Here is a 15611-nt window from a genome sequence, read left to right on the forward strand (position 1 = left end):
GTTCATTCTGTGAGATTATATTCTCTCTTCCTTCCCATTCTGCCCCCCTCTTTTATCTTGTTTATGTTTTGGTGGTCAGTGTTGGGCTTTTATATAAGTATTGGTGGTTTATATAAATTTGGGATTGAGCATCTTCTAACATAGAGAACAAAATACATGCTGAACCAAGAGGATCACTCTCTAAGAACCCTCAGGTAGATGACATTCTCTCTCAACTACCACTTCCTCACTGCCAACTACCTCCCCCTTTTTTTCTTTTTCCAGTTCAATATTTTCTTTTTCTTTCTTTCTTTTTCTTTTTTTTTTTTTTTTTTGCTTTTTCTGTTTCTACTTCTCTGTTTTTGGCTTTTTAGTTTTTCTACTTTGTTTTAGAATTTGTTTTTTACTTTAGTGGTCCTTTTGTTTTATTTTGTTCTGTTCTTTTTCTTTTATTTTCTGTTCTCTGACCTTGTCAGAATCATCTAGGGTATACTTTACTTAGGACTTTACTTTTGACTCAAGCTATTCATACAGCCACGCTGCACTAGACAAAGTGACTACAAGGAAGAATTCACCACAAAAGAAAGCACTGGAAACAGTGCTCTGCCACAGAGTTACAGAATTTGGATTTCAATACGATGTCATAAATTCAATTGAGAATTGAGAAGTACAATTATAAAGCTACTGGTGGCTCTGGAAAAGTGCATAAAGGACTCTAAAGACCTCATTACTGTATAATTGAGATGTAATTGGGCCAAAATTCAAAGTAGAATAAATGACATGCAATCCAAAGTAGATGTTCTAAGTGCTAAGGTTAATGAGGTGGAAGAGAGAGTGAGTTATATAGGAGACGAGTTGATGGTAAGGAAGGAAGCTGAGGAAAATGAGAAAAACAATTAAGAGTCCATGAGGGAAGGCTTAGGGAAATAAATGATAGCTTGAGAAGGAAAAATATACGTCTAATTGGGATTCCAGAAGAGGCTGAGAGAGAGAGAGAGAGAGGACCACAAAGTGTATTTGAGCAAATCATAGCTGAGAACTTCCCAAATCTAGGGAAGGAAACAGGCATTCAGATCCAAGAGATAGAGAGGACCCCCCACCCCAAATCAATAAAAATTGTTCAACACCTTGACATTCAACAGTGAAACTTCAAATTTCAAAGATAAAGAGAAAATTCTTAAAGCAGTGTGAGACAAGAGATCCTTAACTTATATGGGGAGAAATATCAGATTAACAGGAGACCTCTCCACAGAGACCTGGCGGCCAGATAGGGCTGCCATGATATATGCAGAGTACGAAATGAGAAGAACGTGCAATGAAGAATACTTTATTCAGCAAGGTTGTCATTCAGAATAGAAGGAGAGATAAAGAGCTTCCAAGATAGGCAGAAACTGAAGGAATATGTGACCACCAAAGTGGCTCTACAAGAAATATTAAGGGGGACCCGGTAAAAGAAAGATGGAGCCCAGAGAAGAAGCAATCCACAGAAATGGGGAATGAATAGGTAATATGATGACACTAGATTCACATCTTTCAATAGTTCCTCTTAAAGTGAAAGGTCTAAATGATCACATTAAAGGGCACAGGGTATCAGACTGGATAAAAAAACAAGACCCATCTGTTTTCTGTCTACAAGAGATTTATTTTAGACATAAGGAAACCTCCAGACTCAAAATGAAGGGGTGGAGAACCATTAACCATTCATTTTTTTCCTTATTTTTTTTAAATTTTATTTTATTGGAGTTCAATTTGCCAACATATAGCATAATACCCTCAGTGAGTTTTCTTTATCAATTTCATCTTTTGTATTTTTCAGTTTCATAATTTCCATTTAGTTTATTTTGATGACTTCTCTTTTTATTTTTATAAATTTATTTTTTATTGGTGTTCAATTTGCCAACATAGAGAATAACACCCAGTGCTCATCCCGTCAAGTGCCCACCTCAGTGCCTGTCACCCAGTGACCCCCACCCCTGCCCACCTCCCCTTCCACCAACCCTAGTTCTTTTCCCAGAGTTAGGAGTCTTTCATGTTCTGTCTCCCTTTCTGATATTTCCCACTCATTTTTTTCTCCTTTCCCCTTTATTCCCTTTCACTATTTTTTATATTCCCCAAATGAACGAGGCCATATAATGTTTGTCCTTCTCCGATTGACTTATTTCACTCAGCATAATACCCTCCAGTTCCATCCACATTGAAGCAAATGGTGGGTATTTGTCGTTTCTAATGGCTGAGGAATATTCCATTGTATACATAGACCACATCTTCTTTATCTATTCATCTTTCATTGGACGCCGAGGCTCCTTCCACAGTTTGGCTATTGTGGACATTGCTGCTATAAACATCGGGGTGCAGGTGTCCCGGCGTTTCATTGCTTCTGCCATTTACCATTCAAATGGTCCTGAAAAGAAAGCTCTGGTAGCAATTCTTTTTTTTTTTTTTTTTTTTTGTTTTTAATTTATTTTTTATTGGTGTTCAATTTACTAACATACAGAATAACCCCCAGTGCCAGTCACCCATTCACTCCCACCCCCCGCCCTCCTCCCCTTCCACCACCCCTAGTTCGTTTCCCAGAGTTAGCAGTCTTTACGTTCTGTCTCCCTTTCTGATATTTCCCACACATTTCTTCTCCCTTCCCTTATATTCCCTTTCACTATTATTTATATTCCCCAAATGAATGAGAACATATAATGTTTGTCCTTCTCCGACTGACTTACTTCACTCAGCATAATACCCTCCAGTTCCATCCACGTTGAAGCAAATGGTGGGTATTTGTCATTTCTTTTTTTTTTTTCCATTCATTTTTTTTAATTTATTTTTTTATTGGTGTTCAATTTACTAACATACAGAATAACACCCAGTGCCCATCACCCATTCACTCCCACCCCCCGCCCTCCTCCCCTTCCACCACCCCTAGTTCGTTTCCCAGAGTTAGCAGTCTTTACGTTCTGTCTCCCTTTCTGATATTTCCCACACATTTCTTCTCCCTTCCCTTATTTTCCCTTTCACTATTATTTATATTCCCCAAATGAATGAGAACATATAATGTTTGTCCTTCTCCGACTGACTTACTTCACTCAGCATAATACCCTCCAGTTCCATCCACGTTGAAGCAAATGGTGGGTATTTGTCATTTCTAATGGCTGAGGAATATTCCATTGTATACATAAACCACATCTTCTTTATCCATTCATCTTTCGTTGGACACCGAGGCTCCTTCCACAGTTTGGCTATCGTGGCCATTGCTGCTAGAAACATCGGGGTGCAGGTGTCCCGGCATTTCATTGCATTTGTATCTTTGGGGTAAATCCCCAACAGTGCAATTGCTGGGTCGTAGGGCAGGTATATTTTTAACTGTTTGAGGAACCTCCACACAGTTTTCCAGAGTGGCTGCACCAGTTCACATTCCCACCAACAGTGTATGAGGGTTCCCTTTTCTCCGCATCCTCTCCAACATTTGTTGTTTCCTGCCTTGTTAATTTTCCCCATTCTCACTGGTGTGAGGTGGTATCTCATTGTGGTTTTGATTTGTATTTCCCTGATGGCAAGTGATGCAGAGCATTTTCTCATATGCATGTTGGCCATGTCTATGTCTTCCTCTGTGAGATTTCTGTTCATGTCTTTTGCCCATTTCATGATTGGATTGTTTGTTTCTTTGGTGTTGAGTTTAATAAGTTCTTTATAGATCTTGGAAACTAGCCCTTTATCTGATATGTCACTTGCAAATATCTTCTCCCATTCTGTAGGTTGTCTTTGAGTTTTGTTGACTGTATCCTTACCATGAAAGCTAAAGCAATGTCTGTACTACCAAAAGAAAAAAAGTTAAAAGCTTGAAAAGGTAGGAATGAATATTTGCAAACAATATTACAGAATTTGTGCTAGTGGGCTAGAAAATGAAGGACTTTTGTTTATCAGTGGAGAAAGGGACAAATGATAACAAATAATTTACGTAAAAAGCAAAATGCTTCTCCAGTAAACGTCTGGAAAGATGCCACACTGCATCAACTGAAGAAATGGCAATCTGGAGACGTTGTAATAAGTAAGTGAAAAAATCTATTTGCAGAAAATTATTTATGTGATTGCAAATTTTTAAAAGTATGTATCTGTAGCCACGTAAGTACACAAATATTTTAAGGTAGGTGTACACACTACCTAAACAGAAACACCTCTGGAAAATGTGCACCAATCTATTTACGTTGGATATCTTGGATACCTGTGAGTTGGAGTGAGGGGATCATATAGATGGAAGGTGCAGAATGATTTCATTTTTTAAGTATACATTTTTAATGTTTAGCATTTTGCAATTAGGCAAATTTGTTGAGGGGAACACTTGAAAATATCTAATAACCAATTCACAAGAAAAGTTCACATGTATTTACCATGTTATGAAAATGTTCCCATGATACTGCTTAATAAACAAATACAAACTTCAGCTTTTGATTTGACAGTTTATCTGTATATGTGTGTGTTTCTGTCTTACCCTTCCCTTACCCCAAATGTTCACGCTCTCCTGTGCAGAGTTTTCTTCACCTCTCCCAGGGACTGAATTTTCTCTCTCAGGGCATGGAGATCCAGAAAGGGATTGTGGACAGAGTAGAACATTCCAAAGGGAGTGGAAAATTCCAGAAAGTTCTGGCTAATGCACCGGAGCCCAAGCGCCTCCCTCCTTCTTTCTGCCTTGCAAAGCCCTCTGGTCGGAGACTTTCAGAGCTACACTTCTGGCTCTGACCACTACACTGACTGTATTTTTTTGTTGTTGTTGTAAAGGAAAAGGCACGATTTGTTTAATTCTACTCTCATTACAGTGACCCACCAAACTCTGTTTGCTATGTCCTTTATAGTTTCCAGGTCTGCTATGTGTGTGTGTTTTGCTTTTGGCTGGTGTGTGTGTGTGTGTGTGTGTGTGTGTGCGCGCGCGCGTGTGTGTTTGCTTGCTATTATCTCTCTGGAATGAGGTGGAGACGATGCCAGCCATGTAATTATTTTCAGAATATTCTGTTATTTTGCTCTAACTTTAAAAAAAAAATCCCAATATTGAAGCAAGAATTTAGCTAGGCTACGTATGCATGGACATGTCACCGCCATTCTGTGGAGCTCAGTTGCAGTTTCTGTTTCTCCAAGTAGCATCTGAATGACCCCAAACAAGCTCTGGCACCTCATTAAACCTCAAGAAACCTCGAAAAGCTGGTGACTGTGATATCAGAGTCCCCTTGTTAAGGAATACATGACAGAGCAGATGCAATGTAACAAGTCCAGAGTCTGGCCTACAGCTGGCACTCAGAGTTCTCTGGGTTCACAGAATGAGGGAACAAGATGTATTGCAGTGGATACAGAGTCTGGCATACAGAGTCCCCTGTGTTTGTAGCTATAAGTACCTGGGTCCGGTCCCACCCCTCCTGACTCTAGTTGGCCTTTTCTGCAGGGCAGATTCAGTTGGAAACAGTTCCCTGGTAGGCTGGTAGCAAACTCAGGGGACAGTAATTATAAGAAATAAAGTCGCCTCGGGCGCCTGAGGCTGTCTTCTCCATGCCTTTGAGGAAGGGACTTCCCGTAAGGACTCCATCTTGCTTGTGTGGCGCTGACAAAGGGGTTCGGGACCTCCCCTCCCCTTCCTCAGCAGCCGTCGTTGATCTCCAAACCTCCAGCTCCAGACCCCACAGACTCTCTTCACAAGCAAACCGGGAGGACATTGGTGACGGATCACTGCCTTCAGTCCACACCATGGGTGAGTTGGTCAGCATGAGGCCTTGGTCTCAGATCCCCAGAGGGTATGAGGGGTTCTGGGCCCCTTCCCAAACCACATCACCCCACAGGACACCCAGCCAACCCCCTTTTAGAGGAAGGGTGGAGTGGCCCAGGCTGACTATTCTCCACTCTCTTGAAATGGGCTAAGTGGGCCCTGACGTTCCCATCCTGGTTCCATTCCACATGGAAAACTTCCCCTCCTATGGAAGTGGTCATGGCTGAGGTGAATTTTCTTCACTGGTTGAGGGGATAGACCTGATTTATGTGGTCTTCACAGGTCCAGAGTTTGGAGAGTGGGGAGGGTCTCCTAGGTTGGCAGGGTAGGAGGCAAATGGGAGGGGGTGTTGGTATAAATTAACATTCTCTGGATGCCTGCTAGAGGCTGGGGACAGGCAGAGCACCCACCATTACCCTTGACTCTTACATAAACTATTCAGGGTAGACTGTATTACCCCCATAGAAGTTTCTTGAGGTTTGTTTTATAACCCAGCATATGACCTCTTCTGGAATGTCCCACGTGTAGTGGTTATGTGCCCTGTTCCACGCCAATTAAGTGAATTTGTTAGTTTACTTAATTCTCATTTTAAAATCTCCACCTAGTGGAATTTATGTCTGCCATTTTATAGGTCACTCAAGGAGGTGTGCTAATGTTTCCCACTGTAATGGTGAATTTATCCATTTCTCCTTTTACTGTGATCACTTGCTTTGCACGTTTTGGCTCTGTGTTAAGACATGCACACAAATTTAGAATTTTGTACTAATGGCTTCTTTTTACATTGAAACTTTTATAATAATGAAACATCCCTCTTTTCTCTAGCAATGCTTTCCCCCCTTGAATTAATACCTTTCCCTTTAGTAATATGGTTACACCAGCTTGCAGTACGTTAGTGTGTAAATGGTACACATTTTGCCTTGTTTTAGTTTTATTTTCAAATTTTCTAGACAATTAAACTTTGCATGTGTCTCTTTTAAGGAGCATTTGATGGAATTTTTTTTCTAGGTTCATAATATCTGGTTTTCTATTTGGAATATCCAGTCTGAAACTTTTAATGTAAATATAGGTATAACTTGATTTCTATACAGCGTGTTAACTGCACATTTATTTCTGCCTGTTGTAAGGCCCTTTTCCTCTCCTTTCCTTGAAATTATTTAGTATTTTTTTAGAGGGAAAGAGAGGTGGGGAGGGGCAGGGGAGAGGGAGAGAGAGAGAGAATGGCTCTCTCTGAGATCATGACCTGAGCCAAAATCAAGAGTCGCACCCTTGGGGCACCTGGGTGGCTCAGTCAGTTAAGCCACGACTCTTGGTTGCAGCTCACATCTTGATCTTGGGGTCATGATATCAGGGTTTTGAGAGAGAGCCCCGCCTTGGGTTCCATGCTCAGCGTGGACTCTGCTCGAGATGATCTCCCTTTCCTTCTCACTCTGCCCCTCCCCTCACCCCTCCTCTTTCTCTCTGTCTGTCTCTCTGTCTCTGTCTCTGTCTCTCTCTCTCTCATGAATAAATAATAAAATCTTTAAAAAAAATTGGACCACTTAACCAACTAAGCCACCCAGGCACCCCTATATTAGTATTAAATTGTTACCTTATTTGGCCGGACAGTTAAACATTCTCATAGTATTTACCCTTAATACCATAATGTACTTTTTTGCCTTTTCACGGTCTGATGTAAATTACTTCTTTAAAGCTCTTCATTCAGACAGTGAAGGAACGTTGAAACACTTTGATTCCACTCACACCCTCCCAAGGTATTGCCATGAATTTTAATTCTATGTATATTTAAACCCCTAGAAGAAATTAGCCTCATGGTGCTATATAGTCGATACTCATTTAGACTTGCCTACATACTCACAAATGCCATTCATTAGTCTTTCTTTCCTGCATCTCTGTGCCTCCACGTGGGATCATATTTCTTCTGCCTGAAGGAGAACCTTTAATATTTCTTTTAGTCTGAGTCTTCTGGTCACAAATTTTCCCAGTTTTGCTACATTAACATCATTGTGAAATGTACATCTTTCCTTTAGGAATGTTTTTCCTTAAAGCATACTTTGTCTCCTCTTAGTATTGTTATACTGACTTGATTATCCCGTTACTTTGGGAAGGTTCTCAAGCAAGATCTCTTCAAATGCCACTTCTCCACATTTCCCTCTCCTTCATTCTTGGACTCAAATGAAGCATGTGTTAGATATGCCCACTACATCTCATTTAATTCTCTCCTCTCTCTTCTGGTATTATCCATATGATGTCTCTCCAGGCTATTCTGGATATTTTCATTAAATCTAACTTTCACTTCTCTAATTCTTTCTTCAGGTGGGAACTCACCCTTGACCCTTGAACCATAACACCAAACTTTCAGGGTGGATTTTGTTATCCCCCAAGGCAGAGGAGGGAACTGTGAATTAGAGGTGCTAGGCAACTTGTCCCAGGTCACCTAGCCTGAAAAGGGCAGAGCAGGGGGCTAACATCACAGATGAAACCCTAGGCCCAACCCCTTTCCTCTGTGCTCGATTTCTTCGTGGCTGCAAACGCTCCCCACGTCTCATCCTCCCAGGAAAGGGAACCACAGTGAAGTTTTTCAACCTTTTTGGCACTGTGCCCTATTTTGTTTTTGGATGATAAAAGTCAGTGATATTTCTTCATTAGCCATGGTATCTCCCCAGAACCTTTTGTGGCATTTGGGACCATTGACGTGTTGTTCTCAATTTCAGGGCATAATAACGTAGGTAACTCCTTGCAAAGAAGAGCAAGATGCTGGAGTATTTACCGAAGGAGATATAACAACTGGTCTGAACAAGTCAGTTCTGGCATTTGTCCTTCACCCCACCAGCAGCAAGATGGAGATCCAGCAACAAATGGCACTCACATGAGCACCCGAGTAAGATAGTAAGTGACCAGTCAGCATAGCTGAAATGTACCAGCCAGTGGAATATATAGCCTTGTAGTTGAATACATCAGTCTCTTCTCCAACCTGGAAGAGTGAAGAATGATAGAATCAGGATAATGATTGAGCAAACTTTATTGTACCCTGGGATCAGTTGGAAAATGTGTAATAGAAGTCTTTCTGAGCACATGTAGACTACTTTCTTCTTTCCACTTGCCCACAGCACTCCCTATGCCATTCCACCGTGTCATTGGAGAGGCAATTTTCAGAAACAAGACCAAGTCCAAGCTAACATGGAGGGAGAGCAAAAGCCTCCAGAGAGAAAAATGAAGGGGGAGAGGCAGGATGAGACCTCGGGGAGCTGGTTCAAGATCATAGTGAGTGTCTTGGCAAAAGGGGCCTAATATGCAGAAGAAGGTGAACAGAGGGAATTGTGTTGGACTCATGTAGAGATGCTGGGTACTTTTCTGGGGCAGAGGAGTGGGTAAGCAGTCTTTTTATTAACAGGAGTTAACATCCTAGATCAAGTAAGGGCAGACTCAGAGAAGCAATATAAAGGGAACAGACTGACTACAGGGAGAATCCGGTAGGTTGTCTAAGAGCAGAGGAGACTACAGCCAGGGAGATGGAGCAACTCCACACCGGAAGGCTCAGTTTAGCTCTAGCTGAATGTGGGAGGAGGTTGAGTCTCTGGTGTCCCCTTTGGAGAGGCAGGCTAAGGCACCCTGCCCTGAGCTAGGATCACTTGGAACTTTATAAAAGGAAGTACATGTTAAACATCTTAAGTTGATTATTTGAAGAAAAGCGTTTGAATGGAAAGGAAATCCATGTCTGGTACAAACGTTTGCAATAATGGATAATGTCCTATCAGAAGAAATTATTTTAAAGTTTTAAAGCCCCCCCCCCAAAAAATGTATGAAACAAAGACAATGGTCTTCCCTAACCTTCTCTTAACCTTGGACTCCATTGTGTCAATCTCTTCTCCCATCTCTGCCTCCTAGATTCCATTCGGCATCAAATATGAAGAGACGTGGCTGCTGAATCTGATTCAGGGACAATGCAGTGTCCCCTTCACCCCAGTTGAAGTAAGAGAAGACAGTGAGGCAGATGAGAAGAAACAGGGCAGATGAGCAGTGTCTTGGGTCTCATATTCTCTTTCTCTTGCCATTCTCCCTATAGTTTCACTATGAGAAAATGCAGGCCCAGTTCTTTGTTGAGAATGCCAGCATTGCCTTTGCATTGAAGAGTGTCAACGGGAAGATCTGGGATGAGAATAATGAAACGGTGCGTGCCAAGGGCATGACTGTAGCTAGTTGGGGGCAGGAGGGCAAGAGAGGGGTAAGGTCTTGCGTGTTCCCAAGGCTCAGGTTTCCTGGTACTTACCCAGCCCCTCTTGTGTTCCCTACAGGTCTCTGTCTTTGTCTACCCCTCTGACGCACCCCACTCTGTGCAGAAGGAGCTGATGTCAGAAAAGGTGGAGCAGACAAAGGTAATGCAGACTCAAGACTAGTTGTGCATCCACATCCAGACCCACATCTTCTTCCCACACCTATTGCCCCCATCTCCACCTCAAACTCAGAGCCACTGACCCCATCTCTAACTCTGCAGCTGACCATGAACAAATGATACGTAGTTTCCCAGCAACCTCTTAAGAGCCAGAGAGTCCCCTATGCCTCTGGTATGCCCACAGCAGTAATTCTAGGGCATGTGAGGGCAGAGGGGTCTGCCTGGGAAGGAGACATAGGGATGGTAACGTGGGGAGGGGTTGGAGCTAGAGCTGTACCAGCCGGGCTTCTCCTCAGCCTTCTGATTGCCTCCTCTGGGCTTCTCGGAGACTTGATCACCCATGATATTGCAATGGTACTGAATCCTAGAAACAGCATGGCTGCCTCCCTGCAGACCCATGGAAAGAACATTTCCAAGGTGAGGACTCAGGCCCAGTGCTGAGACTGATGGTGAAGTGGGAGAGGTTAGGTAGAAGAGGCCCATTGGCCCCAGATATTCCCCGTTGGGGTCCTCACTCTAACTTTTTCCTCATCATAGCTTTTGCCCTTGAACCCAAGCAACAAGAAGCCTTACCAGCGGGATGGCCCATCCAGCATTATGCAGAATGCCTCCAGTATCAAGCCCTTGAACAGTGAGGTGAGGTGTGGTACCCAGATCCCTCTTTGAAAGGAAGGCAGGAGTGCTCATGGAGTGGTGACAAGAGTCAGGAAGTGGACTTGTTGGAAAAGGGAAGGGTTGCGGGTGCAGGATCATCCTGGCCATCTTTCTCTGCTCCATGTGTTTCCTCCCCATAATTATAGGTGAAGTCCGCAGGGGAGTTGGACAAGAGCAAAAGCCTGCAGCCAGAAGAGATGAGTGCCAACAGAAGCTCCCTGTGCACCGCTTTTCCTGATAAATCAACCAACATAAGGTCAGTTGTACACTATGTCACCCCATGGGACTCTGAACTATGCCTTATGGTGCCTGTTTGGAGGAGGCAGCAGCTCCGTTCCTTTGCGGGGGGGGGGGGGACCAGAGGCCCTATGCTCTCCTCCCTCTGTCCCTCACCTGTGCTTAGAGGTCTCCTTCCCTTCCTCTGACCTGCTCACCTGTTTGTCTGGTCTGGGATCTGTTTGCAGGCTATCTGCACACAGTTTTCTCTAGCGTGCCCTCTGCAAAGTGTGATCCATGAAGCAGGGCTCCCCTTCCTCACTAGGACCAGAATGACCACCTTGAACCACATGCTGTGACCTGGACAGAGAAGGGCCCTCTAGCCCAGAGCCTCATGCTGAGACAGGCCTTCCAACTCCCTCCTGAGACAGCGTTTCCCTCCCTTGTTTTGAGAGGGAGCCTCCTTTCCTTGAACCAAATGTATTGCCCGCCCCCCCCCCCAACCCGCCCAATCTCAGGCAGCCACGATGGCTTTCCTGCCCCATGCTGAGGGCTGAGGTCCTGGGGAGCTGTTCCCTGAGGTCCTGTTCCTCTGGCCCAAAGCCAAGATCTGGTCCCTCCCTGGGAGACACCAGGGTTCCCTGAGTCAGGGGGCCAGAAGTGGGTGACTGCCAGTGAGCCGAGGGCTTTCCTGAAGCAGGGATGGAAGGCAGAGGGCAGAAGTGCTTGAGGAGAATGAAGGACAGGCCTCTCAGAGGCACTTCCCCCTCCCCTCCTTCCACACATCTCATCAACCCGACTGGTCCTTCAGGGGAGCCCTGGGGATCCCGACATTGGTATAATCCCTCAGGCTAGGAACCAACTGAGACAGGCACAGGTGCACAGGGGCCATCAGGAGGGAAAGCAGGGATCATAAGAGGAGGGCCACAGAACCTCAGCCGTGCTGACCTGGGGCTTGACCCTCTACTCCTTCTGGGACAGGTCTCCTGCCCCTATGGTTGCCTTGTTCCCCATGCCCAGCTTGGATTTAGCTCACACAGGTGACAAAGTTTCAATCAGCATCCAATGGGCCCCCAGCCCAACACCTGCATGTTTTCCATTCCTACTTTGGGTGCTAGGGCCAGCCAGGGCAGATGAAGGAAAAGGCTGCAGCCATGGGGCCATTTCCTCCTTCTCTCTTCCTTCCTGACCCCTGCCACCATGGTAGAGCTTCTTTCCCTTCCCTTTGCTTTGCTTTCTCTTCCTCTTAGTCTCTGGTTCCCCTATGTCCTCTCTCGCCTTTCTCCTCCTACCCTCTCCCCCTCGTCTGTCTTTATCTCCCTCCCTCTCCCTCCCTGCCTCCTGTTCTTGCCTCACTCACTCCCATGCCCCAGCATCCTGGGCTATCCCTTGGTGGTGGTGGTGGTGGGGTCATAGTGCTGCAGAATGCTGGACCCCTAGTGAGGTAGCAGAGTCCTGGGCGCCCACCCCATTCCCTCTTCTCTCTGGTGCCTTCGGTAGGGATCTGAAGGAAAGAAGGGAGGCAGGGAGGGGAATTCAGCCCTGGAGCCTGAGCTCCAAATGTTGCTTCTGGTGGCACTGGAGAAGGCAGTCAGGGCAGTCTAGGTGGGAGCCGCCCAGGGGGATAGAGAGGGAGGAGGGGGTGGGGTGGAGAAATGGAATCAGAGAGGAGGGGAAGAGAGTGTGTGCTTTCCCTATAGGTCAATCCACAGTGGAGGTGCCAAGGGCCCCGGAAGGCTGGGACACTGTGGTGTAGGTGGGACATACTGGGCTGTGAGTCAGGTGTAAGTGTGCTTGCTCCTATGACGAAGGACACTTGCAAAGAAAGTCTCACTAACTTTTCTATTTTGTCTGGATTATGCAGCTCCATCCTGGAATTGTTTCCCAAGTTATTATGCCTGGTAGGTGTATTCCTTGATCATTGACTTCTCTACTGGCACGGATGCTTCCCACAACCTGCCCTGAAGCCATTTAGGTCTTGCAGAAGTTACAATTTTCATGACCCTTAGACCGTGGGATTCGCGTGGGAACCCGACAAGGGCTCCAGATATCCTTCAACCACGTTCTCCACAGGCATCAGGGACCTCAAGACGATGATCCCAAATGTAGTCTTGCCCATGTAATTTCAAGGGCCATTTTACACCTGGCCTCTGACCCTCACCCTCTCTGGGGCCCATCCTTTCCATGATTGTCCAGTACCAGCTCCTGGTCTACACTGCCCACTTCCTCTTTTCCTTTTCCCAGGATAGCCAGGAGTCGCCTTCACCAACCAGCATTGGTATTGCAGCTCACAGAAGTTACCAACCTGCAAGGTGAGAAGGGTGGATCAAGCAGGGTTTGGGTGGTGCGTGAGGAAGGGGTATCAGCCATGGTCCTGAGGACCATTGTGATTTCAGGGAAGCTTCCTTTGGATCTGATGCACTGAAGAGTCTAATCCTGCAATTCCTACCTGCAGTAAGTACTCCTGGGAATCTGGGGAAGGTGATGGCTAGGATGGGTGAGGTCACTCAAGCTCAGGACTGCTGACTGGGTCTTGAAATCTCATTGGGGTCTAGACCACAAAGATAGACTATCCTCATTGCCACCCCCCATCCCCCCAGCAGGTACTACTTGATCTACGACTCTGGAGACCGTCAGGGTCTCCTCAGTGCCTACCACGATGAGGCCTGCTTCTCCCTGACCACTCCCTCTCAACCCCAAGGACCCAGCCCTGTGAGTAGCAAAACTCAGACTCTGCTCCTGGGCCCTGTGGCTCCCCAGCAGACACAGGGCAGCTCCTGGAAACACTCACACTGGCCAGACACCACCTCTTGCTCCCTTTTCTCTCCTAGAAGCAGCTGTTGTGAATACTTCAAGGAGAGCAGGAATTTGAAAGAAACTAAGGGACCCCTGTGCGTGTGTGATGGGGAATACTGGACAGGGAAAGGGGGTGGTGAGAGGATAATTATAAGGTCCCGGGTGTGGCAACCCCTGACTTTGCTCCCTTCTCCTCTCTTCATAGCCCTGCGTGTTCAGCTGCTGAAGCAAACAAAGTGTGACATCGTGCGCTCCCTCTGTGTGCTGCCCAAAACTCAGCATGACCTCAGCTTCTTCGTGGTGGACATGTGGTTCCAGACGGTGAGCATCAGTCTCCTCCCTTGGGCAACCCCAGAAAGCCACAGGTGGGTAGAAAGTTTAGGTGACTTAGCACCTGGGCTCTTCTCTTTCAGGAGATGATGATCTGCTTCTCCGTCAATGGGTGGTGTTCAAGGAAGGTGCGTGTGTGTAGAACCTCCTCCCCAGATGCCCCCACTGCTCTCCCCACTGCTAGCTGGGCTCCCTCTCAGAACTCTCCCAGCTTTTCTGGTGCCTTCCCTCCCCTTCCTATTCCTGCTATGTTCTCCCATCTCCACTCTGCCCTCAAATCATCCCGGTCTGAACTAGGTCTGTGCCTGTCTGCCCCACATAGTCTGGGCATTAGGGACACAGTCTGTGGAGTTTGACGGCTCTCATCCTAGATCCTTACTCTGTGACCTGGGTTCTTAACCTATAAGTTCCTCATTTGCTAATGGAGCTAATGATGCCTATCTCTTGAGCAGCTGTGAAAAGTGCATCAAATGCACTTGATAGGTCTCTGTCACTGGTTAGAGTCCCTGTCACAGGGAATAGATTGCCTTCCCCATCCAGAACACCTTGACTCCCCAGAGAACAAGTGTCCCCTTCAGCATGAATATCAACTCAGACCCTGACTGGGAAGGCTGTGTGAGGTATGTAAACATGTGGGATGCTAAGGGGGTATTGTTGTGTGTTGCTGAAGTGGAAGGAATGGTCTCAGGATTCTGTTCGCGCCTTCACCCGGACCTTCATCGCTACCCCTGTCAGCAATTACAGGTGAGTGCTTTGTTGTGGGTGTAACACCCAGTTCAGTATGAGTTCAGGGGTATGGGAATGGGGAGGTACAGTCTTTGGGGTGTTCTCAATATTGTGAAAAAACCATCAGGTACATCCAAGGAATCATGTCTCCTAGTGATTAAGAGCATTGGCTCTGAATCAGATTAGGGTTCTTTCCCTGATCCCCACACTCACTAGCTTTGTGACCTTTGTCAAGTCACATGATCTCTTTGTGACACAGTGTCTTCCTCTGAAAATGGAGATTAGACCGTCCACTCCTTGGCAGGTGTGTCGGTAAATATGGACGTAAAATTGTCCGTGGTTTTGGGGATAAACCTATAAATGTAGTGAAATTGGTTAGACAATCTCTCTAAAGGGTGAAGGAAAAATAGAGGTACCGGCCAAGGAACCTGAGTGGCGTGCCCAGTAAGGGTATGGAAAGAATCTGGTTTCTGAGTGGCAGTGGGAGCAGGATCGTTGTTGGGGTGTGGGTTTGTCTATCTGTCCAGTTTTCTAAGGTCCCATTTTTTTCCTTCGCCTGTGCATCGTGAATGATGAGCTGTTTGTGAGGGACGCCAGCCCCAAGAAACCCAGAGCACATCTCTATCCCAGTGCCCCACACTCCCTGCAGTTCCTGGCCCACCCTCTGCCAGAAGCAGCAGGAAGTGGGTACAGACTTTCTCCACTCAGTCTGGGATGAATCTCCAGTGCTTCAGAAGTGAGTGTTGGGGGTGCATGGGGATAGGAGGGAGCTGGGAGGAA

The 15611-nt window shown here is 45.9% G+C and overlaps 1 protein-coding gene and 1 long non-coding RNA gene across 2 annotated transcripts; both read left to right on the forward strand.

Moving 5' to 3' along the window:
* Positions 1–3977: 3977 nt before the first annotated feature.
* Positions 3978–13825, forward strand: LOC119879392 (nuclear RNA export factor 3-like). Its single transcript, XM_038589687.1, has 13 exons — positions 3978–4018; positions 5625–5704; positions 8431–8605; positions 8827–8980; positions 9605–9688; positions 9783–9887; positions 10012–10092; positions 10647–10745; positions 10910–11019; positions 12844–12880; positions 13224–13291; positions 13583–13691; positions 13811–13825. Exons 1-13 carry the CDS (start codon positions 3993–3995, stop codon positions 13823–13825), a joined length of 1143 nt encoding a protein of 380 aa, XP_038445615.1. The 5' UTR covers positions 3978–3992.
* Positions 13826–13828: 3 nt separating this feature from the next.
* On the forward strand, positions 13829–14943 carry LOC119879393. The gene is made up of 4 exons (XR_005387486.1): positions 13829–13870; positions 13981–14096; positions 14189–14233; positions 14776–14943. It is a non-coding gene; the product is annotated as an uncharacterized LOC119879393 (long non-coding RNA).
* The last annotated feature ends 668 nt before the right edge of the window (positions 14944–15611 follow it).

Source organism: Canis lupus, unplaced genomic scaffold (assembly GCF_011100685.1).
Source record: "Canis lupus familiaris isolate Mischka breed German Shepherd unplaced genomic scaffold, alternate assembly UU_Cfam_GSD_1.0 chrUn_S731H894, whole genome shotgun sequence".
NCBI classification, from domain to species: domain Eukaryota; kingdom Metazoa; phylum Chordata; class Mammalia; order Carnivora; family Canidae; genus Canis; species Canis lupus.

What these genes read in the sequence shown, in the direction of transcription:
- LOC119879392 (XM_038589687.1), top strand. Translation starts at nt 3,993, where the DNA reads ATGGCAATCTGGAGACGTTGTAATAA. An exon ending in GCCTTCAGTCCACACCATGG is followed by an intron (nt 5,705 to 8,430) that starts GTGAGTTGGTCA and finishes TCTCAATTTCAG; the next exon opens with GGCATAATAACGTAGGTAAC. An exon ending in TCAAGCCCTTGAACAGTGAG is followed by an intron (nt 10,746 to 10,909) that starts GTGAGGTGTGGT and finishes CCATAATTATAG; the next exon opens with GTGAAGTCCGCAGGGGAGTT.